The 16,399-nt window shown below is 48.4% G+C and overlaps 1 protein-coding gene across 2 annotated transcripts; it reads left to right on the top strand.

Moving 5' to 3' along the window:
• The first annotated feature begins 986 nt into the window (after positions 1-986).
• Positions 987-16,084, top strand: DRC2 (dynein regulatory complex subunit 2). 2 transcript variants are annotated; one of them, XM_028721376.2, is made up of 10 exons: positions 989-1,163; positions 3,224-3,348; positions 4,069-4,208; positions 6,287-6,454; positions 6,923-7,092; positions 7,208-7,346; positions 8,871-9,068; positions 10,871-11,089; positions 14,420-14,572; positions 15,657-16,084. In XM_028721376.2, the coding sequence occupies exons 3-10, from the start codon at positions 4,077-4,079 to the stop codon at positions 15,948-15,950; spliced, it is 1,473 nt and encodes a 490-aa protein (XP_028577209.1). In that variant the 5' UTR covers positions 989-1,163; positions 3,224-3,348; positions 4,069-4,076; the 3' UTR covers positions 15,951-16,084. The 2 variants fall into 2 exon arrangements, with proteins under 2 accessions (XP_077779920.1, XP_028577209.1); XM_077923794.1 differs by lacking the exon at positions 10,871-11,089 and having other exon boundaries at positions 987-1,163.
• The last annotated feature ends 315 nt before the right edge of the window (positions 16,085-16,399 follow it).

The following is a 16,399-nucleotide window of genomic DNA, read 5'->3' as shown; positions in this document are numbered from 1 at the left end:
GCAGTGAGAGATTTTATTTTCTTGGGCTCCATGATCACTGCAGATGGTGACAGCAGTCACGAAATTAAAAGACGCCTGCTCCTTGGGAGAAAGGCGATGGCAAATCTAGACAACATCTTAAAAAGTAGAGACATCACCTTACCAACAAAGGTCCGTATAGTTAAAGCCATGGTTTTCCCAGTAGTGATGTATGGAAGTGAGAGCTGGACCATAAAGAAGGCTGATCGCCGAAGAATTGATGCTTTTGAATTATGGTGCTGGAGGAGACTCTTGAGAGTCCCATGGACTGCAAGAAGATCAAACGCATCCATTCTTAAGGAAATCAGACCTGAGTGCTCACTGGAAGGAGAGATCCTGAAGCTGAGACTCCAGTACTTTGGCCACCTCATGAGAAGAGAAGACTCCTGGAAAAGACCCTGATGTTGGGAAAGATGGAGGGCACAAGGAGAAGGGGACGACAGAGGATGAGATGGTTGGATAGTGTTCTCGAAGCTACAAACATGAGCCTGACCAAACTGCGGGAGGCGGTGGAAGACAGGAGTGCCTGGCGTGCTCTGGTCCAGGGGGTCACGAAGAGTCGGACATGACTAAACAACAACAACATTCTGATTGCCCCTGCTATGAACCTAGCAACCTTTGCTGTTATCGGCTCATTTTGATCTGATAGAAGAAAGGACGTTGTGGCAGTGGCTGTGTATATTAATAGTGAAATACAATTAAGAAGAAGTATATTGGGGGGGGGGGGCAAGAGAGCTTGTTTAGCTTATCCGTAAATCCGGCGCTGCTCTCGAGACAGACGGAGTCCAGCAGCAGCAGCAGCAGCAGCAGCAGCAGCAGCAGGTACAGCAATAAAACTGCCAGCAGCTTTGCAGCGCAAAGCAGGGTCCGGCATGGTTGCAAAGCGGACTGGGGATCCTGCGTCGAGATCCCTGCATGGCACGGGGTTGGATGAGACGGCCCGCCCCTCAGGGACCCTGGAAAAGTCTCCGGACGCTGCTGGCCGCGTCGGAAGGATCGTCAGAGGCCGCTTCGCCCAGCGGGCCGCCCAGAGAGGGCGCTCCGACTCCGCCCTCCACGGCTGCGCCGCCCTCGCTCTGGCCGGGGAGGCAGTTGCTAGGAGACCGGAGGGACTCGGCCGGCAGCAACAAGGGGGAAACAGAGAGGTAGGCGCGGCGGCGGGGTAGCGAAGCCGGGGGGGGGTGCGCGGGAGGGGGGGCAGGTTTAACCACGACAGGAGACTGGCTGGGAAGATGTTTTGCGCCGCATCCAAGATCCGAAGTTCCTGCCTGCCTGCCTTCCTTTCAGGGGGTGGTGCCACATCACCATATCAAAATTAGGACTGCGCAAGGGGGAGACAAACCTAGACAGCATCTTCAAAAGCAGAGACATCACCTTGCCAACAAAGGCCCGTATAATAAAAGCTATGGGTTTCCCAGTAGTGATGTACGGAAGTGAGAGCTGGACCATAAAGAAGGCTGATTGCCGAAGAATTGATGCTTTTGAATTATGGTGCTGGAGAAGACTCTTGAGAGTCCCATGGACTGCAAGAAGATCAAACCTCTCCATTCTGAAGGAAATCAGCCCTGAGTGCTCACTGGAAGGACAGATCCTGAAGCTGAGGCTCCAAGACTTTGGCCACCTTATGAGAAGAGAAGACTCCCTGGAAAAGACCCTGATGTTGGGGAAGATGGAGGGCACAAGGAGAAGGGGACGACAGAGGACGAGATGGTGGGACAGTGTTCTCGAAGCTACCAGCATGAATTTGACCAAACTGCGGGAGGCAGTGAAAGGCAGGAGTGCCTGGCATGCTCTGGTCCATGGGGTCACGAAGAGTCGGACACGACTAAATGACTAAACAACAGCTAAGGGGGAGCATCCAACATGAAGCATTTCTGTTGGATCCATGTGGTTTTTTTTTAAATTAAAATCATGCATCGTCATCCGTATACCCAAAAAGCCTTTTCCTCCACCTCATTTATGTAAGAGTGAGAATTACCCAGGCTCAGGGGAGCTGTGTGTTTCTCCTCAGCTTCAGGTGCCTGGAAGCAGGTGATCCCAGAGGAGCGACTCATGCAGAGATGCAGCCCTCCTTCCTTCTCCCCAGAGGCTGGGTAATTGGGCCTAGGGCAGGGGTGGGTGAGCCAAAGGCATCTGATGGAGAGACGCCACAGAGAGAGACGGGCACAGTGAGCAATCTTTGCTTGGTGCTTTGGGCTCTCAGGAGCCCTTGATTATGCCAATATATTTCCTGTGGCCATTAGCAGTTATGTCAGGCCACACCTTTTGGGAATTAGTGCTTTAAGAGCTTCTGACAACAGGTGTCGTATGCTTTGTTGATGGGAGAAACCAGAAGATAGTCTCGTGAGCGTGGGTTAGATGGCAAAACTGATCCCAGGAGGGAGGGATACTTTACAGGCAGGATAACACATCTAACAAGAAAGAAAAAGGGATTGTCTCCAACTTATTTGCCACTTCTTTAAGGACAGAGGCTCTGCTCCTTGAACAGATGCATGACAGGTAATCATTTAAAATGGGAGCATTACCTGGCATGAAAAAGCAGTGACAGCAGGAGACACGACTTGTTGATTTCTGACCTCTACACACTGCTTTAAAGAAAGCACAGAGCATCTGTCCGTAAACAACGTGGCAACGCTACTTTTTAGGAAGTGGGGCCACCCAAAGGACAACCAAGTCAGGTGTAATGGTTCTAGGGGTTGCTCGTGCGTAAGCAGGTGCCTATCTCCCCGGCTGGGTGCAAACACCTGGCTGGGTTGTCAAAGTGAACCTTTTCTGTCTGGACAGCCACTCACCCGTGGCTGACTCAATCGCTGGAAGAATCCGTCAGTGGGCATTTCTTAAACTTCTTCCAGCAAAGAAGTTCTTTGACGCCTAGTCTCTGCCTACCCTCTCTGCGCGGAAGCCTTCTGCACAGGGAGGGCGTGGGCAATGGAGGACCCCTACTCTCCCCGCTGGTCCCAGGCAAGGAGTCATGAGACCACCTCGCCACTTCCCCCAGCTGCCCCCCTTCTCCACTGGTGCTACGCTGATTCTCTGCCCCAGAAGATGGGCTGCTCCTCCCGATCCCTGGACGCTCTCTGGAATCCCTCTGGCTTTCGCTCTCCCCCTCCAGTACTGATGGCAGTTCCCTGACATCAGGCCACAATGATGTTTGATTATTTGCCATTTCTAAGCTCATCCATGCTTGCTTCCTCTCCTCTAATAGGCATTCCTGGCAATTCTGGTCTCATCAGACGTGTCCCTCACAAACCTTTGGTAGTGTTGGTGGAAAAGCCTTCATAGCTAGCCTGTGAGGCAGTGGATTGACCCAGATTTGAAGCTTCAGGCAAGGTGAGTTCTAAGAATTGCGATAAAAAATAATGGTGAGGGAAGGAAATAAAAGGCAAGAAAGAGAGAGCTAGTAGACTTAATCTGAGGAGAGCCAGGTTCAAACAGGGACTTCGCCATCAAGCTCCCTGGGTGGCTTTGGACCTGCCATGATTTCTCAACCTAATCAGTGTCACAGGATTATATGTGGATGAAAGGGGGAGGGACCATGCACACTATGCGTGGGGGATCTGTGGCCCTCCAGATGAGGTTGGACTACAACTCCCATCATTCCTGGCCGTTGATCATGTTGGTGGGGGCTGATGGGAGTTGGAGTCAGCATCTGTAGGGCTACAGGTTTCCCACCTCTGATGTTCATAATCCTGAGATCCTTAAAGCAAGGCCAGGATAATAAAGAAGGAATGGGTATGGACAACAAGTGAAAGGAGGCTACAATAGAGCCATATTGGTGTGTCTATACCAGTGATGGCCAAACCTGGCCCTCCAACTGTTTTGGGACTACAACTCCCATCATCCCTAGCTAACAGGACCAGTGGTCAGGGATGGTGGGAATTGTAGTCCCAAAACAGCTGGAGGGCCAAGTTTGGCCATCACTGGTCTATACTGACAAAAGAGGTATAGGTACAGAAGTGGTCTGACAATTAGAGCTGCCCCCCTTTAGCATAGACCAAAGGGGTAGGAGGAGGCTTGGGTTCCTCCTCTTTGTACTTTCCTCCATTATAGGTGCAGTCATGCCGAAGAAGCGAGGGCGCAAGCGGGCGGCCCTGACTGATGAAGAACGGCTGATTATGATGCAACAGAAGCGGCTGGCTGAGGAAGAAATGACGAAGAAGAAGGAGGACATGCTGGCCCAGTTCCTAAAGGTACCATTTGTTTGCCTGGACATAAAGGGGTTTGTGCTACAAGGAAGCATGAAGATATGTGGCATGTTGTGGGGAGAAGAGTGTCAGCAGACCTGCTCACAATTCAGAACAGTACTCCAGGGGTCTTGTTTCCAAATGTGAGAGAACAGGGTGAATCACATAATCTTAGGGTGTTCTCAGCAGTGACGCTAAGAACATCTTTTAGTCTGCAACGTGCCACTTGTAAGATAACGCAGGATGGAAAACAGAAAGAGTTGTTTTAAAATTGTATTCTCTGACCGCAGCATTTTATGCAGCCAGGAGGTGAAAGAGCTTGAATCTAGCATGGCAGATTGTAGTGAGAGTTTATATGTAATCTCTGGAAGGCAAAAGGTCAAAACTAGGTTAGTGGTTTGGAGGCAGACACAATCTTTATTGGGAAATCCTAGAATCTCAACACATTTTGAGCTCAGTGCTTTTCCCCAGAGGAGAATTTCTTTGAGAGCAAAATAGATGTTTAATTAAATGGCTGCCTGTATTGCTGGAGTTTATCTTAAAACTACTTTGAGGAAGTCTTTCAAGCTCAACACCTTTGGGATTTTTCTATAATTACTGTTCTGTACCATTTTGGGGGCCTTTGCTTCTGTTCTGCTGTAAGACGGAAGACATAGAAGGCAGGCAGATGGGTAAATAGCTTGATGTAGGCAGGCAACAAGTTACTCAGATGGAAGAATAGTGAAAGGCCTTGGAGCCTATATTGGAGAAAGTGAGCTGTGGATGATTCTCATGGTCACCTGACTTCTTAACTCATGAAGATTCAGACCAATGAGCAGAGTTACAGTGCAGCCCTTATTGAAGCTTTTGATATTAAATTGAACTGATTGCTGCTACAACAAGCATATACCCCGCCCTCCCCAGCCAAGGCTGGGCTCAGAGCGGCTAACAAGCAATAATAAAAACAAGTTGAATGAATACAACTTAAAAACAAGATTAAAATACCTTAAAATATTGAAGCATTAAAATATTAAAATGCAGCCTCATCACAGGAGGAGAAAGGAAAGGAAAAAGAAAAAAGAAAGAAAGAGAGGGAGGGAATCAAATTGGCTCCAAGCCAAAGGCCAGGCGGAACAACTCTGTCTTACAGGCCCTGTGGAAAGAGATCAGATCCTGCAGGGCCCTGGTCTCATGAGACAGAGTGTTCCACCAGGCCGGAGCCAGTGTTGAGAAGGCCCTGGCCCTGGTTGAAGCTAATCTAACTTCCTTAGGGCCTGGGACCACTAGGGTGTTGCTATTTATGGACCTTGAGGCTCTCCGTGGGGCAGACCGGGAGAGGCGGTCCTGTAGGACCCTATGTGTGCAATAGAGGGCCATGGCAACGGGTGAATTTAAATTTAGTACCGGAAGCTTAGATTGTGTGTCACTCTAGTTTTTATCATATCTCTTTTCTTCTGACCAAAGGTTTCTGCCAATTAGCCTGAAATGCTTTCAGTTCCTTTTCTTACCAACTGACTTGGTAGCATATTGAGTATGAAACTGGAATTGGGTCATGTAATGAATAGTTTCAGGTAAACATGGCAATAGAGTTGGAAGACCCCAGTGATACAAATCCCTAAATTTAAAGTGGTCCTACAGTGTCTTCATGAACACCTCCAAAGACGTTTCACAAGTCCCCCAGTCTGTCTGCTATATTGACATGACCTAAGGGGCTTTACATTTGGGAAGTCTTTCCTGATGATCATTTAAAGGCACTCCCACATCACTCTGAAAGGATCAGTGCTATTTCAATGCAGTTGATCAGCACAGAACATGTTCAGGGTGCTCAGTTGACACTGGGGCTAATATGTGACCAGTGTAAGTGGTGTCTGACTTGTGGAGAAGGTTCCCATCTTAAGAACATAAGAAAATTCCTTTTTTATCAGACCAAAGGCTCATGTAGCCCAGCATCTTGTGTTTATTGATCAGTCACTAGTTTTGTGATCAGAATGGTTTTAGGAAACAAATTTTACTGCCTCCTACCTCTATTCTTTGTCTGGTTCCTTATCTTGCGATGTCTGGGCTGTGTTGGGCTTGCCTGGGTAAAGTTGTGGCTCTCAATGCAGGAAAAACTGGCCAAAGAGGAGCGCAACAGTGAACTAAACCTGCACAAGATCACCCTACAGTGGCGCACGGTGCTCCGTGAAGTCAAGGCCAGGGAGCTGCGTAAGGACATCGAGATTCTTAGCCAGACCTTTGAACGTGTGGTGGACTGCAAAGACAATGTCATTAAGGTGAGCCCTGGCTGGGAAAAGCCCTTGGAAGGAGACTGTGAAACTGTGAATGGCTCTCTTAGAGATTGGAGAGGGAAGTCACACAGCTTCTGAGACTCACTGCAGCTCTGTGACACTTGCCAATAAGGAGCAAAGGGGAATAACAAAGGGCACATCTGTATTGTAGGCAAAAGTGGTTTGCACTTTGTACAATTCTGCAATGACCTCTTAACAGTTCTTTATTATTGCTATCAGTGGGTCCCAGTGGTATAAGAACTGAATGCAGTGTGGAATGCCAGGGCCAATCCACAGCAGATTCAGTTCAGAAGCTTTATGTGTGTTTACCAGCTTAATATAAGTTATTTCAGATACCACAATTTATTATTTTAGGTCTTAGCATTCTCAGTATTTTTAGTGTGGAATTCTTTAGCTCTTTAAAACAGATTGGTCTCCTGCTGTGGTTGTCTAATGCATCTCTGTCCCCTCCAGTCCCTCGCTAAGGACCTCACGGAGGCAGAAGCTCAATATGCGCATGCTTTGCGCAGCCACTTGCACAACATAGACCAGCTGTTGGAACTCCAGCGCTGCCGCATTGGCTACTTAGAGGAGGATTACCAAACGGAGCTGCAAGCTCTGCAGAAGGAGTTTGACACAGAGAGGTAGAAGGGAAGGAGGGAGGGAGGCGGGGCTGGGAAAGATGGTGGCTCAGCAACTGTGGAAAACTGTGTTTCGTTGGACTCTTAGAACTCACGTGGCTTTTCATATTTTCACCAGGAAGATAATTATAGGTCACCATAATCTAGAGAGCCGGTACCTGCAGGATGTGCTGCTGGCCATGGAGCAAAACTTTACTGACAGTGAATACGAGGCCAGGCTCGACTTCCAGAGTACAAGAGATGACGTCAAGAACAAGGTCTGGGTTAAAACTCAGGGAGGAACTTACGGCAATTTCTAAGTTTGCTAACGAATGGGAGGATTTATCATATTTTGAAACGGACAATATCCTCAGGAAAAAATATATGCACGTTTTAGCAATGGCGTATCCCTGAAACCTGCCTTTCATAGGTCTTTTAAAAGTTATTTAATATGCAAGTTGGGGCCTCATCCAGCAGGCTCCTTCAGTGTTCTTATGCGTCTGCTTTGTGCCAATATGTTTATATATTGGTTAATTTAAAAAAACAAAGGAAGAAAGAATGTGGGACGGGTAGAAGCTACATGGAGATGTTCAACGGAGGTTTAGTCATGCCAGGACTTCCTTGAAATTATAAAGGTTCTAAATATATCCTGCACCCAATATCGGGCATTGGCACCTCATTTGACTGGAAGCCTATGTGTATTCCTTCAACTCTTTGTCTGTTAACACTCATCATCATATACTTCGTTTGGGTTTATTTCCCCTCCATTGATTTGTAGCTGCCTCTGTGATGAAGGGCCCCAGCTCAAACACATTTTATGTAATCAAAATACACCCATTACCATCCCTGTGTTTTCTTGCACATATAGCTGTAGTCAGTGGCTGAACTGGTCTACAGACAGAACTAGACACTGAAAGAAACATGGAACCACCTCTGCTGTATATTTCTTTCTCTCTTCTTCCCAGTAATGTGTAGCGAATCAACTCATGACCTGATTTTGTAGCCCCTTCACACACACCCCCCCCACATAATTGGCTCGCAGGCTGGGGGAATGCACAGGCGCATGGCGTCATTTTCATGCATTGTGTTATGCCACACATTACTGGGCGGGGAGGAAGAAAGAACCCACAGAGCTGATGCTGTAAAAACCAGTTCCATGTAAGATCCCAAGAAGAGCCATATGAGAGATTCTAGTGATTGGGGAAACAAGACTGTAGCTGAAACTATGTGCAGGTCCTCCTTATTTCTCCAGGTACAAGGTTTCTTGTTGCTGGAGCCCATACTCATGATTTTAAAAACCCCAAAGAAAACCAGTTGGGCATACTAAGGCTTTTTATTTATTTATATTAAATTTCTGTACTGCTCTTCATCCAAATATGACAGGGCAATTTATAATCTAAAATTACACAAATATATAGCATAATAACAAACAATAACTTTTTTTTAAAGGGCAGATCCTCCACACCGTACATTTAGAGCACATCCAATGCACATTTAAAGCTCACGACTTCCCCTAAAGAATCTTCCAAAGTGTAGTTTCCTCCCATAGAGCTACATTTCCCAGCATCCTTAACAAACTACAGTTCCCAGGATTCTTTGGGGGAAGTCATGAGCTTTCAGTGTGCATCTGATGTGCTCTAAATGTATGGTATTCTTTTGCTTGGGAAAGGAGTTCCTGGGCAGGCAGGCTTATCTAGGGTTAGTCCAAAATCAGTCAGTTGACTGGAAAACTCCAGAGCAGACCAGAATAGGACCGGCTGTTCTGCTAACAGAATACTAATCTGTGTTCATTTCCGCCCCAGAACTTGGAGGAGAAGCATTACCTGCGCATGCAGTTGGAGGGTAAAGTGGAGGAGCTGTGGAAACGCTTCCAGCAGGCCTTGCGTACTTACACAGAGGCAACGGAAGACCGTAAGTTTGCCTTTGAAGGCCTCAAACGCAGAGATGAGAAGAGCACCAAGGAGATTGAGATGCAGATGAGGAAACTGCAGAAGATGCAAGTGAGTGGCCCTGCTTGGGCTGGTCAAACCAGGGAAACATTTGGGCTTTATTCAGGCATTGTTTTCTCCTGCAGCTGAGATATTGCTGTGCTGTCCCTTCTACGCAGTGGTGTTCTTTCAAAATGGCAGCATTAACAGCCTGCCCAAGTTACCTTCATTGACCTATATCCCCCCACCCCTTGCAGTTCACCATCAAGAGAGATACCTAACCGGTGGCCCAGTTTCTAGAATTGGCAGTCCACTTGCAATGATCTCCAGGAGTGTGTGAGGTTGCCACTTGGCTCACAGCTTAGTTGGGTTCCCATGGTGAAGACACTCTTTGCAGGGCCTTTACCTGCATTGGTGATTATCATGGCCTTATCTTGAAGTGTTGCTGTTGATTGCAGGAAACAGGGTGTCTGTGGATTAATTTATATGAACTATCCCCTCTATGTAAGGGACGCGGGTGGCAAGTGGCGCTAAACCACTGAGCCTCTTGGGCTTGCCGATCAGAAGGTCATCAGTTCGAATCCCCGCGACGGGGTGAGCTCCTGTTGCTCGGTCTCAGCTCCTGCCAACCTAGCAGTTCGAAAGCACATCAAAGTGCAAGTAGATAAATAGGTACCACTCCGGCGGGAAGGTAAACGCCGTTTCTGTGTGCTGCTCTGGTTTCGGTGTTCCGTTGCACCAGAAGCAGCTTAGTCATGCTGGCCATAAGGCCCAGGGGGGGAAAACTCTGTGGACAAACGCTGGCTCCCTCGACCTGTAAAGCGAGATGAGCGCCGCAACCCCAGAGTCGTCTGTGACTGGACTTAACTGTCAGGGGTCCTTTCCCTTTGTATCCCCTCTATGTGGGTAGATCCTGGTCTGGCTGCCATTCCAGTGGTAGCCGTGGACGTCATGCCCGATGGAGGGAGCACTGAACATTTGATTTGGGCCTGCAAAGCTCAGTGGACAGAATTGGAAGGCTGGAAAAGATAAAAAATTCACCAGCCTCCAGCACTCTTCTCCATAAATCGACCTTCTCCCCCTCATCCCACCAACAGAAGAACCTGGGGAAAAATAGATTCTTTTTTTTAATTTTCCCCCCCAATGCATAATCATAACAAAAATTACAAACATTGAATCCAAAATAATACTATACAAACAAAAAAGAACAGAACATACAAAAAAAAGCAGAAAAAAGCAAAAAAAAAAAAAAGCAAAGGAAACAAAACAACACTAAACAAAAACGAAAAAGCACACATCTACAGAAAAAAACCTTATCATTACGTACATATACACATATTGGGGTTGTGCTAAAGAGTATATGAAAAAACATTGTTCTGGAGTAAGTATATTGGTATGTAATGAATGATGCTTTACAGGGTTAAAGGGGGGGGGGGAAATGGTGTTAAAAAAAAAAAAGTACAAAGATAGATGTAATCTAACCAGAAACAACAATATAGTAAGAGTAAAATTTCTGAGGTCTTAGAACAAAGGAAGGAAGTCAATATGTGTATATGTACGTAATGATATGGTTTTTTTCTGTAGATGTGGGGAAAATAGATTCATGGGCAAACGTCTGGTGATGCATACCAGTGGTGGGCGGAGCAACAGATCCTCCTGAAACCCCGCCCCCATCTCCCATGCCTTATAAATATCTGCAGTTGTTCCTCATCCCATTATTAATCTGAACCCCCACAACAGTAAAATCTCACACCACCAAAGCTGCAAACCAAAATGGCCACCTAATCGCACCTCTTCCTGCAGCCATGAGTTTCAGTTTATAGTTGCCACAGAAGCCCTCCTGTCGGCTGGCTAGATCCCTCTCTTGTCACCAGGACCTCATTGGCATCCTGAAGAACAAGATTGCTCTTCATGCACGGGAGAGCGAGGAGCAGAACCGGCGAGTCCGCGATGAGAAGGAGGTGGTGCTGAAGCAGCTGCAGAAGCTGAAGAGCGAGATGAACCGGGCCAGAGCCAAGGCCCGTAGCAACCTGGCTAAGCTGTCCAGGGAGAGCAGCGGGGCTCTCAAAGTGTTGGAACGTGTTATGCAGAAGGTAAAACTGTATGCACTTTTGGTTAATCATGGTCTACCCATGTGTGGTGTAGAGAGGCAGTGTGGTGTAGTGGTTAAGAGTGGTAGACTCGTAATCTGGTGAACTGGGTTCCCGTCTCCACTCCTCCACATGCAGCTGCTGGGTGACCTAGGGCTAGTCACACTTCTCTGAAGTCTCTCAGCCCCACTCACCTCACAGAGGAAGGGAAAGGAGATTGTTAGCTGCTTTGAGACTCCTTTGGGTAGTGATAAAGTGGGATATCAAATCCAAACTCTTCTTCTTCTCCTCAGGCTCCTTCCTCCCACAAATTGAGAAAGTACATAGGATGGGGAGAACGAAGTTGGCTGAAACAGTGGCGTCGCAATGGGGGGGGGGGTGATGGTGCGCCAGTGTGCCCCGGGTGCCATGTCTTGGGGGGGGGGTGTGAAATGAAGGCACCTCATGGCGGCGCAAGCAGCCATTGTGCCATCGCCACATGTGGAGGATCCTCAGGGGCTGCAGCTGAAAGCAGAGGATTCCGGTGCCAGTGGCAAACCGCTATGTACAGCGCACATGCGTCGTCGCATGCATGCGCTGTATGTAATGCCGCCGCACATGCACTGTACGTAGTGGTTTGCCACCGGCGCTGCTTCAGCGCCGTACGGATGGCGGTGGGATCCCTCCACTACCGTCGCAAACGGAGAATCCTGCAGCCGCGAGCAGAGGATCCCAGCACTGTCTGTATGGCGCTGGAGTGGTGCCAGCAGCAAACCGCTATGTACAGTATACGTGCAGCGTCGTTACGTACAGCGCATGCATGTGCCGCTGCACATGTGCTGCACATAGCGGTTTGCCGCCCTGGGTGTCACGACCCCTTCGTTCACCCCTGGCCGAAGAGAACATGCAGAAATCAAACTTTTGGTGGTCTCTGGTAGCCCTTGGGATTCCCAAAATGGAGTTCAGATCCAGGAGAGTTCTTGCAGATTATGTGCAAGCACAGCTTTGGTCTATAAAAATAGCACCTGGTTGGCTCCAAATAAAGCTGTTTTAGTGGAGACTAGCTTTCGGGGGGGGGGGGCTACCGCCTCCTGAATGAACACAGATGCCTATACTGCTGACATTTCCAAGGCAGGGAGGAATGAGCCAGGTTTTACCTCCCTTGCTGAGAAGCTCCCTTGCTTAGAGGAATTGCCCTTTGTTTCCCATGTTGCATATGAGATATATTACACTCGTGAGCAGCTGAGGTAGAATAATAGGGTTAAAAACCTCCCACCTATTTCCCCCCTACCTTTCTTTAAACTATTTTAAGAAGCAATGGCTACTCTGTGTGCATGTGCTCCCACATCACCTTGGAGAGCAGCGGAGCTTGACTCCTGCCTCTCTTAGTCCTAGCCACGCTGGGACAGAAAGCACTTCCAGAGGAGGAGCAGGGAGGGAGCTGCACAGTCTATTGGGGGCAAAGATAAGGTGTGCTTGACTGGGGAAAGGAACAAACAGTGGCTGGGACTGTTCAAACAGAAGAGATGGCTGGGAATTCCTGCAAAAATAAGAAATGGTGAGAGAGAGAGAAGCAGCAGTAGTGAAGGCTTCACCTTATCCTTCTAGGCTACATGGAGGTTTTTAGCATGTGGTTCCTTTTAGCCACCACCCCGTTGAATGCATAGCTTTCTTGTGCAGGTTTACCCTGATTATTAAAGTTGGACCCTTTACTTTTCTATCCTATGATGCTCTGTTTCATTTTTCAATTTCAGATCCTGGTTCGTTTTTAGTGGTTTTATATCAATGGGGGTTTTTGTACTTGAGTTTTTGTACACTTGAGATCATCTATCTATTTATCTATCTATCGGTTTAGAAAGGTTCTTTAAAAAAAATAATGCTGGTCCTCCCAGCCTCAGATGGCAGGAGAGGATGCAAGCCTTCCCAAGACTCCTTGTCTCCTCTGTCTTGAAAGGATGATGTTCTTTCCAGACACTATGGACAGCATCGAAAGCACTCATTTGATCAGCACAAGGGAGTTTTGGCTGTCCTCCTCTCCCTGTGCATCCCTTAAGTCTGTTCTGGGATTTCCCCCAACCTTCTGGAGCAGATTTGGGGTGGGTGCAGGGCATGCATGCGGGGGGTGGGGATTCCATTGTGCAAACCTAATTCCTTGCACTATAATAGAACAAGTGCTTTGCATACTATACCGTGTGCCTGTAAATCTTGTCACATAATCTTCCCTCGCCAAGGAGCTGCCCGCAATTCTGGCTCTCTTTTGAGTGTCCCGGTGTGACAGACATGTTGCCACAGATGTGTTCGTCCCAGTCACATGATATTTTAGTGTACATTTAAATAACTCCAAATCTTAAATCTCTTCATGGTGCGGGGAACCCATATGGACTCTTGTGTGAAAATTGTGCATGGTTCTCATTTTGTCACAATAATCCGCTTAGAACCCAGGGTGCTGAGCAGCTTTCAGAGGACAGTTGTGTTTTCTCACAAAGTGGTGTACATGTCCCTTCTTACACAGATTACTTCAGCATGGGGGGGGGGGACATCATGTGTGGTGACTCTTAAAGATACAGGAGCCCAGGGATGATTGTAATGTGGCAACGAGATACAGGCTGTGTTCACGCTGCACCCATGTGCTCCCACCACAGGTTAGAGAAGTAGTGTGCACATGGCATTATCCACAATTCATATCTATGTGGTGGTTTCTTACGAAATACTGTGCTTTGTTGTGCTTCCCCTCAAACCAGCTTCAATCTGGATTGAGAAAAAGAACAATTTAGCTGCATTTTGAGCCATTAATGTGTACACAGCCTATAGCCTCTTCTTCCCAAAGGAGCCATGCATGGCTTGAAAGTGCCCTGACATAGTGGTGGAAACTCAAAACTCCCAGAGAGCAAAGCAGATTCCGTGCATGCTGCTCTTTTAGCCGAGATGTACAGTTCAGAGTTTCCCTCATGTGACTGTAGGCAACTAAACCTACATTACAAACTTTTATTGGTTTTATACTCATTTAATTGCCATGGCTTTCCCTAAAGCAGGATTGAGGAACTTATGATCCTCCAGTTGTCAGAACCACCAGTTCCACCACTCCTGACCGCTGGCCAGGCTAGGAGTTCTGGGTGCTAGAATCCAGCAACAAACATCAGGAGGAGCAGAAGCTCCTCACCCTGCTCTAAAAAATCCCGGGAATTGTAGTTTGGTAAAAGTGCTGAAAATCCTGTGAAGGCATTCCTAGCCCTCCAGAGAACTAAAACTCCCACTTTAGAACTATACAGAGACACTCCAGTGCAAGACCCAACCCTGGGAAGTGTATCCTGTGCCAGATAGAGGAAAACAAAGTCTGATTATTGTTCCCTACAGGCAGAGCTGATCCTGCGCCTGGCTGAGATGTGCCGCAGGCTAGAGTCGGAGGAGGAGAAAGTGCTGCCATTTTATGCCAGTTCCCTGACCTGGGAAGAACAGAAGACTGTGGATAAGGTGGTCCTGGAGAAGCCGGAAGAGCCACTAGCCCAGGTGAATTGTCTGTGTGTGGAAAGGGGAGGAAGGCATGTGTGCCTGCTTCACCAGCAGAGGAGGAAACAGTTCTTTTGCTTCATTGTCAGGGTTATTCTGTGTCTCCAGTTTAGCATTCAGGGCTGTTCGTTCCCAGAAGGAATGGTCAGATTGAGGCAATACAGCCCTGGCACCAATGGGAACACCCACCCCAAGGCTAGCAGCAGCAGCTGGGGTGGGTTTTCATTCAGACCATGGCAGGGGCAGCATTAACCCCCATGTCACATCCCCAATCCTGATCAGGCTCCCTATGTCTGCTCTTCACAGCAGGGGAACCACCATGCAACTTCAAGTGATGCACTTAGCATCATGCAAAGTTTTCCCCTTTGCCTTTGGTACTTTCCCAGAATGCATTCTGCCTGCCTCTCTATCCAGGCCCACCTGACTTTGTGGCGTTTGCTTGCCACACAGCTATAAGAAATACCGTATTTTTCGCTCCATAAGGCGCACCTGACCATAAGGCGCACCTACTTTTTTTTGAGGGGGGGGAATTCAAGGGGAAAAAATGTGACTCTTGGGGGCTTTCGCGGGAGGTGGGGGAAGTGAGAGAGCCTCGCTCTGTCCCTTCCCCCACCTCCCACAAAGGCCAGGGATAGCCGCGCGAAGCCTCCCCAGGGCAGTGGGATGAAGGCTCCCCGCTGCCCTACGGAGGCTTCGTGGGCTACTCCAGAGCTGCTCAGGAGCTTGGCGGGGCTGGCGGGGGAAACCCGGATTTCCTCCAGCCCCAGCCCCAAAGAGCAGGTCAGGGCTGGCAAGGGAAGCCCGCCCCCCCCAGCCCCAGGGACCACACATTCACTCCATAGGACGCACAGACATTTCCCCTTAGATTTTAAGAGGAAAAAAGTGTGTCTTATGGAGCGAAAAATACGGTAATCTTTGCTACAAGACCTTTGGGTGCTACATTCACAAGAAGCATTTCCCGACTTAGTGACTGCTCAAGAGCGCTTTGTTTCTCCCAATGGAGCCACTGACTCAAAGCAGGGATTCTTGTCCAAAGACAGCGATGCAGCTCCTTAGAACCAACCCAGAAGCCTGTCTTTTCCAGATGATGCATGATTACGTGGGGCTGGAGCGCTTCTGGCAGAGATACAACAAGGTGAGGCTGGAGCAGCTTTCGCTGGAGCGGACGAAGCAAGCGCTGCTCCAAGACAACCTCAGGCTGAGGCAGCTGCTCAAGCAGTACCTGGATGGCATCTCGGTGAACGACGAGGTTCTGAGCCAGATCAATCCACTGATGATTGTCAACCAGCAAAACATTGCCCCACCTTCGTCCCAGCCTGCCAAGCCGCCCATCTATAACGTGGTCGAGGCAGCACTCGAGGTCAAGCGGATCCTCTAAGTCAGCGGCGTGTGATTTCAAACTATCCTCCTCTGTCATGTTAACAGGCCACTGGGCATAAAGAAGAGTGAGGCCTGTTGGGGGGCCTTTGGGGAAGGGCCAATACCTGCCATTAAACAGCTGAACAGAGCTGAGCTGATGCGTACTAGAGCCTTTTCTTCCCCTCTGCAAGCAAAGCCCCCGAGGCCGGTATATTGGGAACTCTCATTTATGGTGGGTCTACTGCCAGTGGTTTCTTTTATAGGCTTGTGCACAGGCCTAAGAGCTGTTTGCAAAGGAGGCGGCTACGCACTTGCGCAGGTGCCAACTTTTGTGTGTGATTCCTTTCCAGCGTGCTAGCTTTTTATTTAATTCTCCATCCTAGAGTTCAGAGGTAGGTTTTAAAGGTAAAGGTACCCCTGCCCGTACGGGCCAGTCTTGACAGACTCTAGGGTTGTGCACTCATCTCA

This window comes from Podarcis muralis, chromosome 2, assembly GCF_964188315.1.
Source record: "Podarcis muralis chromosome 2, rPodMur119.hap1.1, whole genome shotgun sequence".
Classification (NCBI taxonomy): domain Eukaryota; kingdom Metazoa; phylum Chordata; class Lepidosauria; order Squamata; family Lacertidae; genus Podarcis; species Podarcis muralis.
Note: the sequence above shows the minus strand (reverse complement) of the source record. Positions and strands in the feature narration are given on the sequence as shown.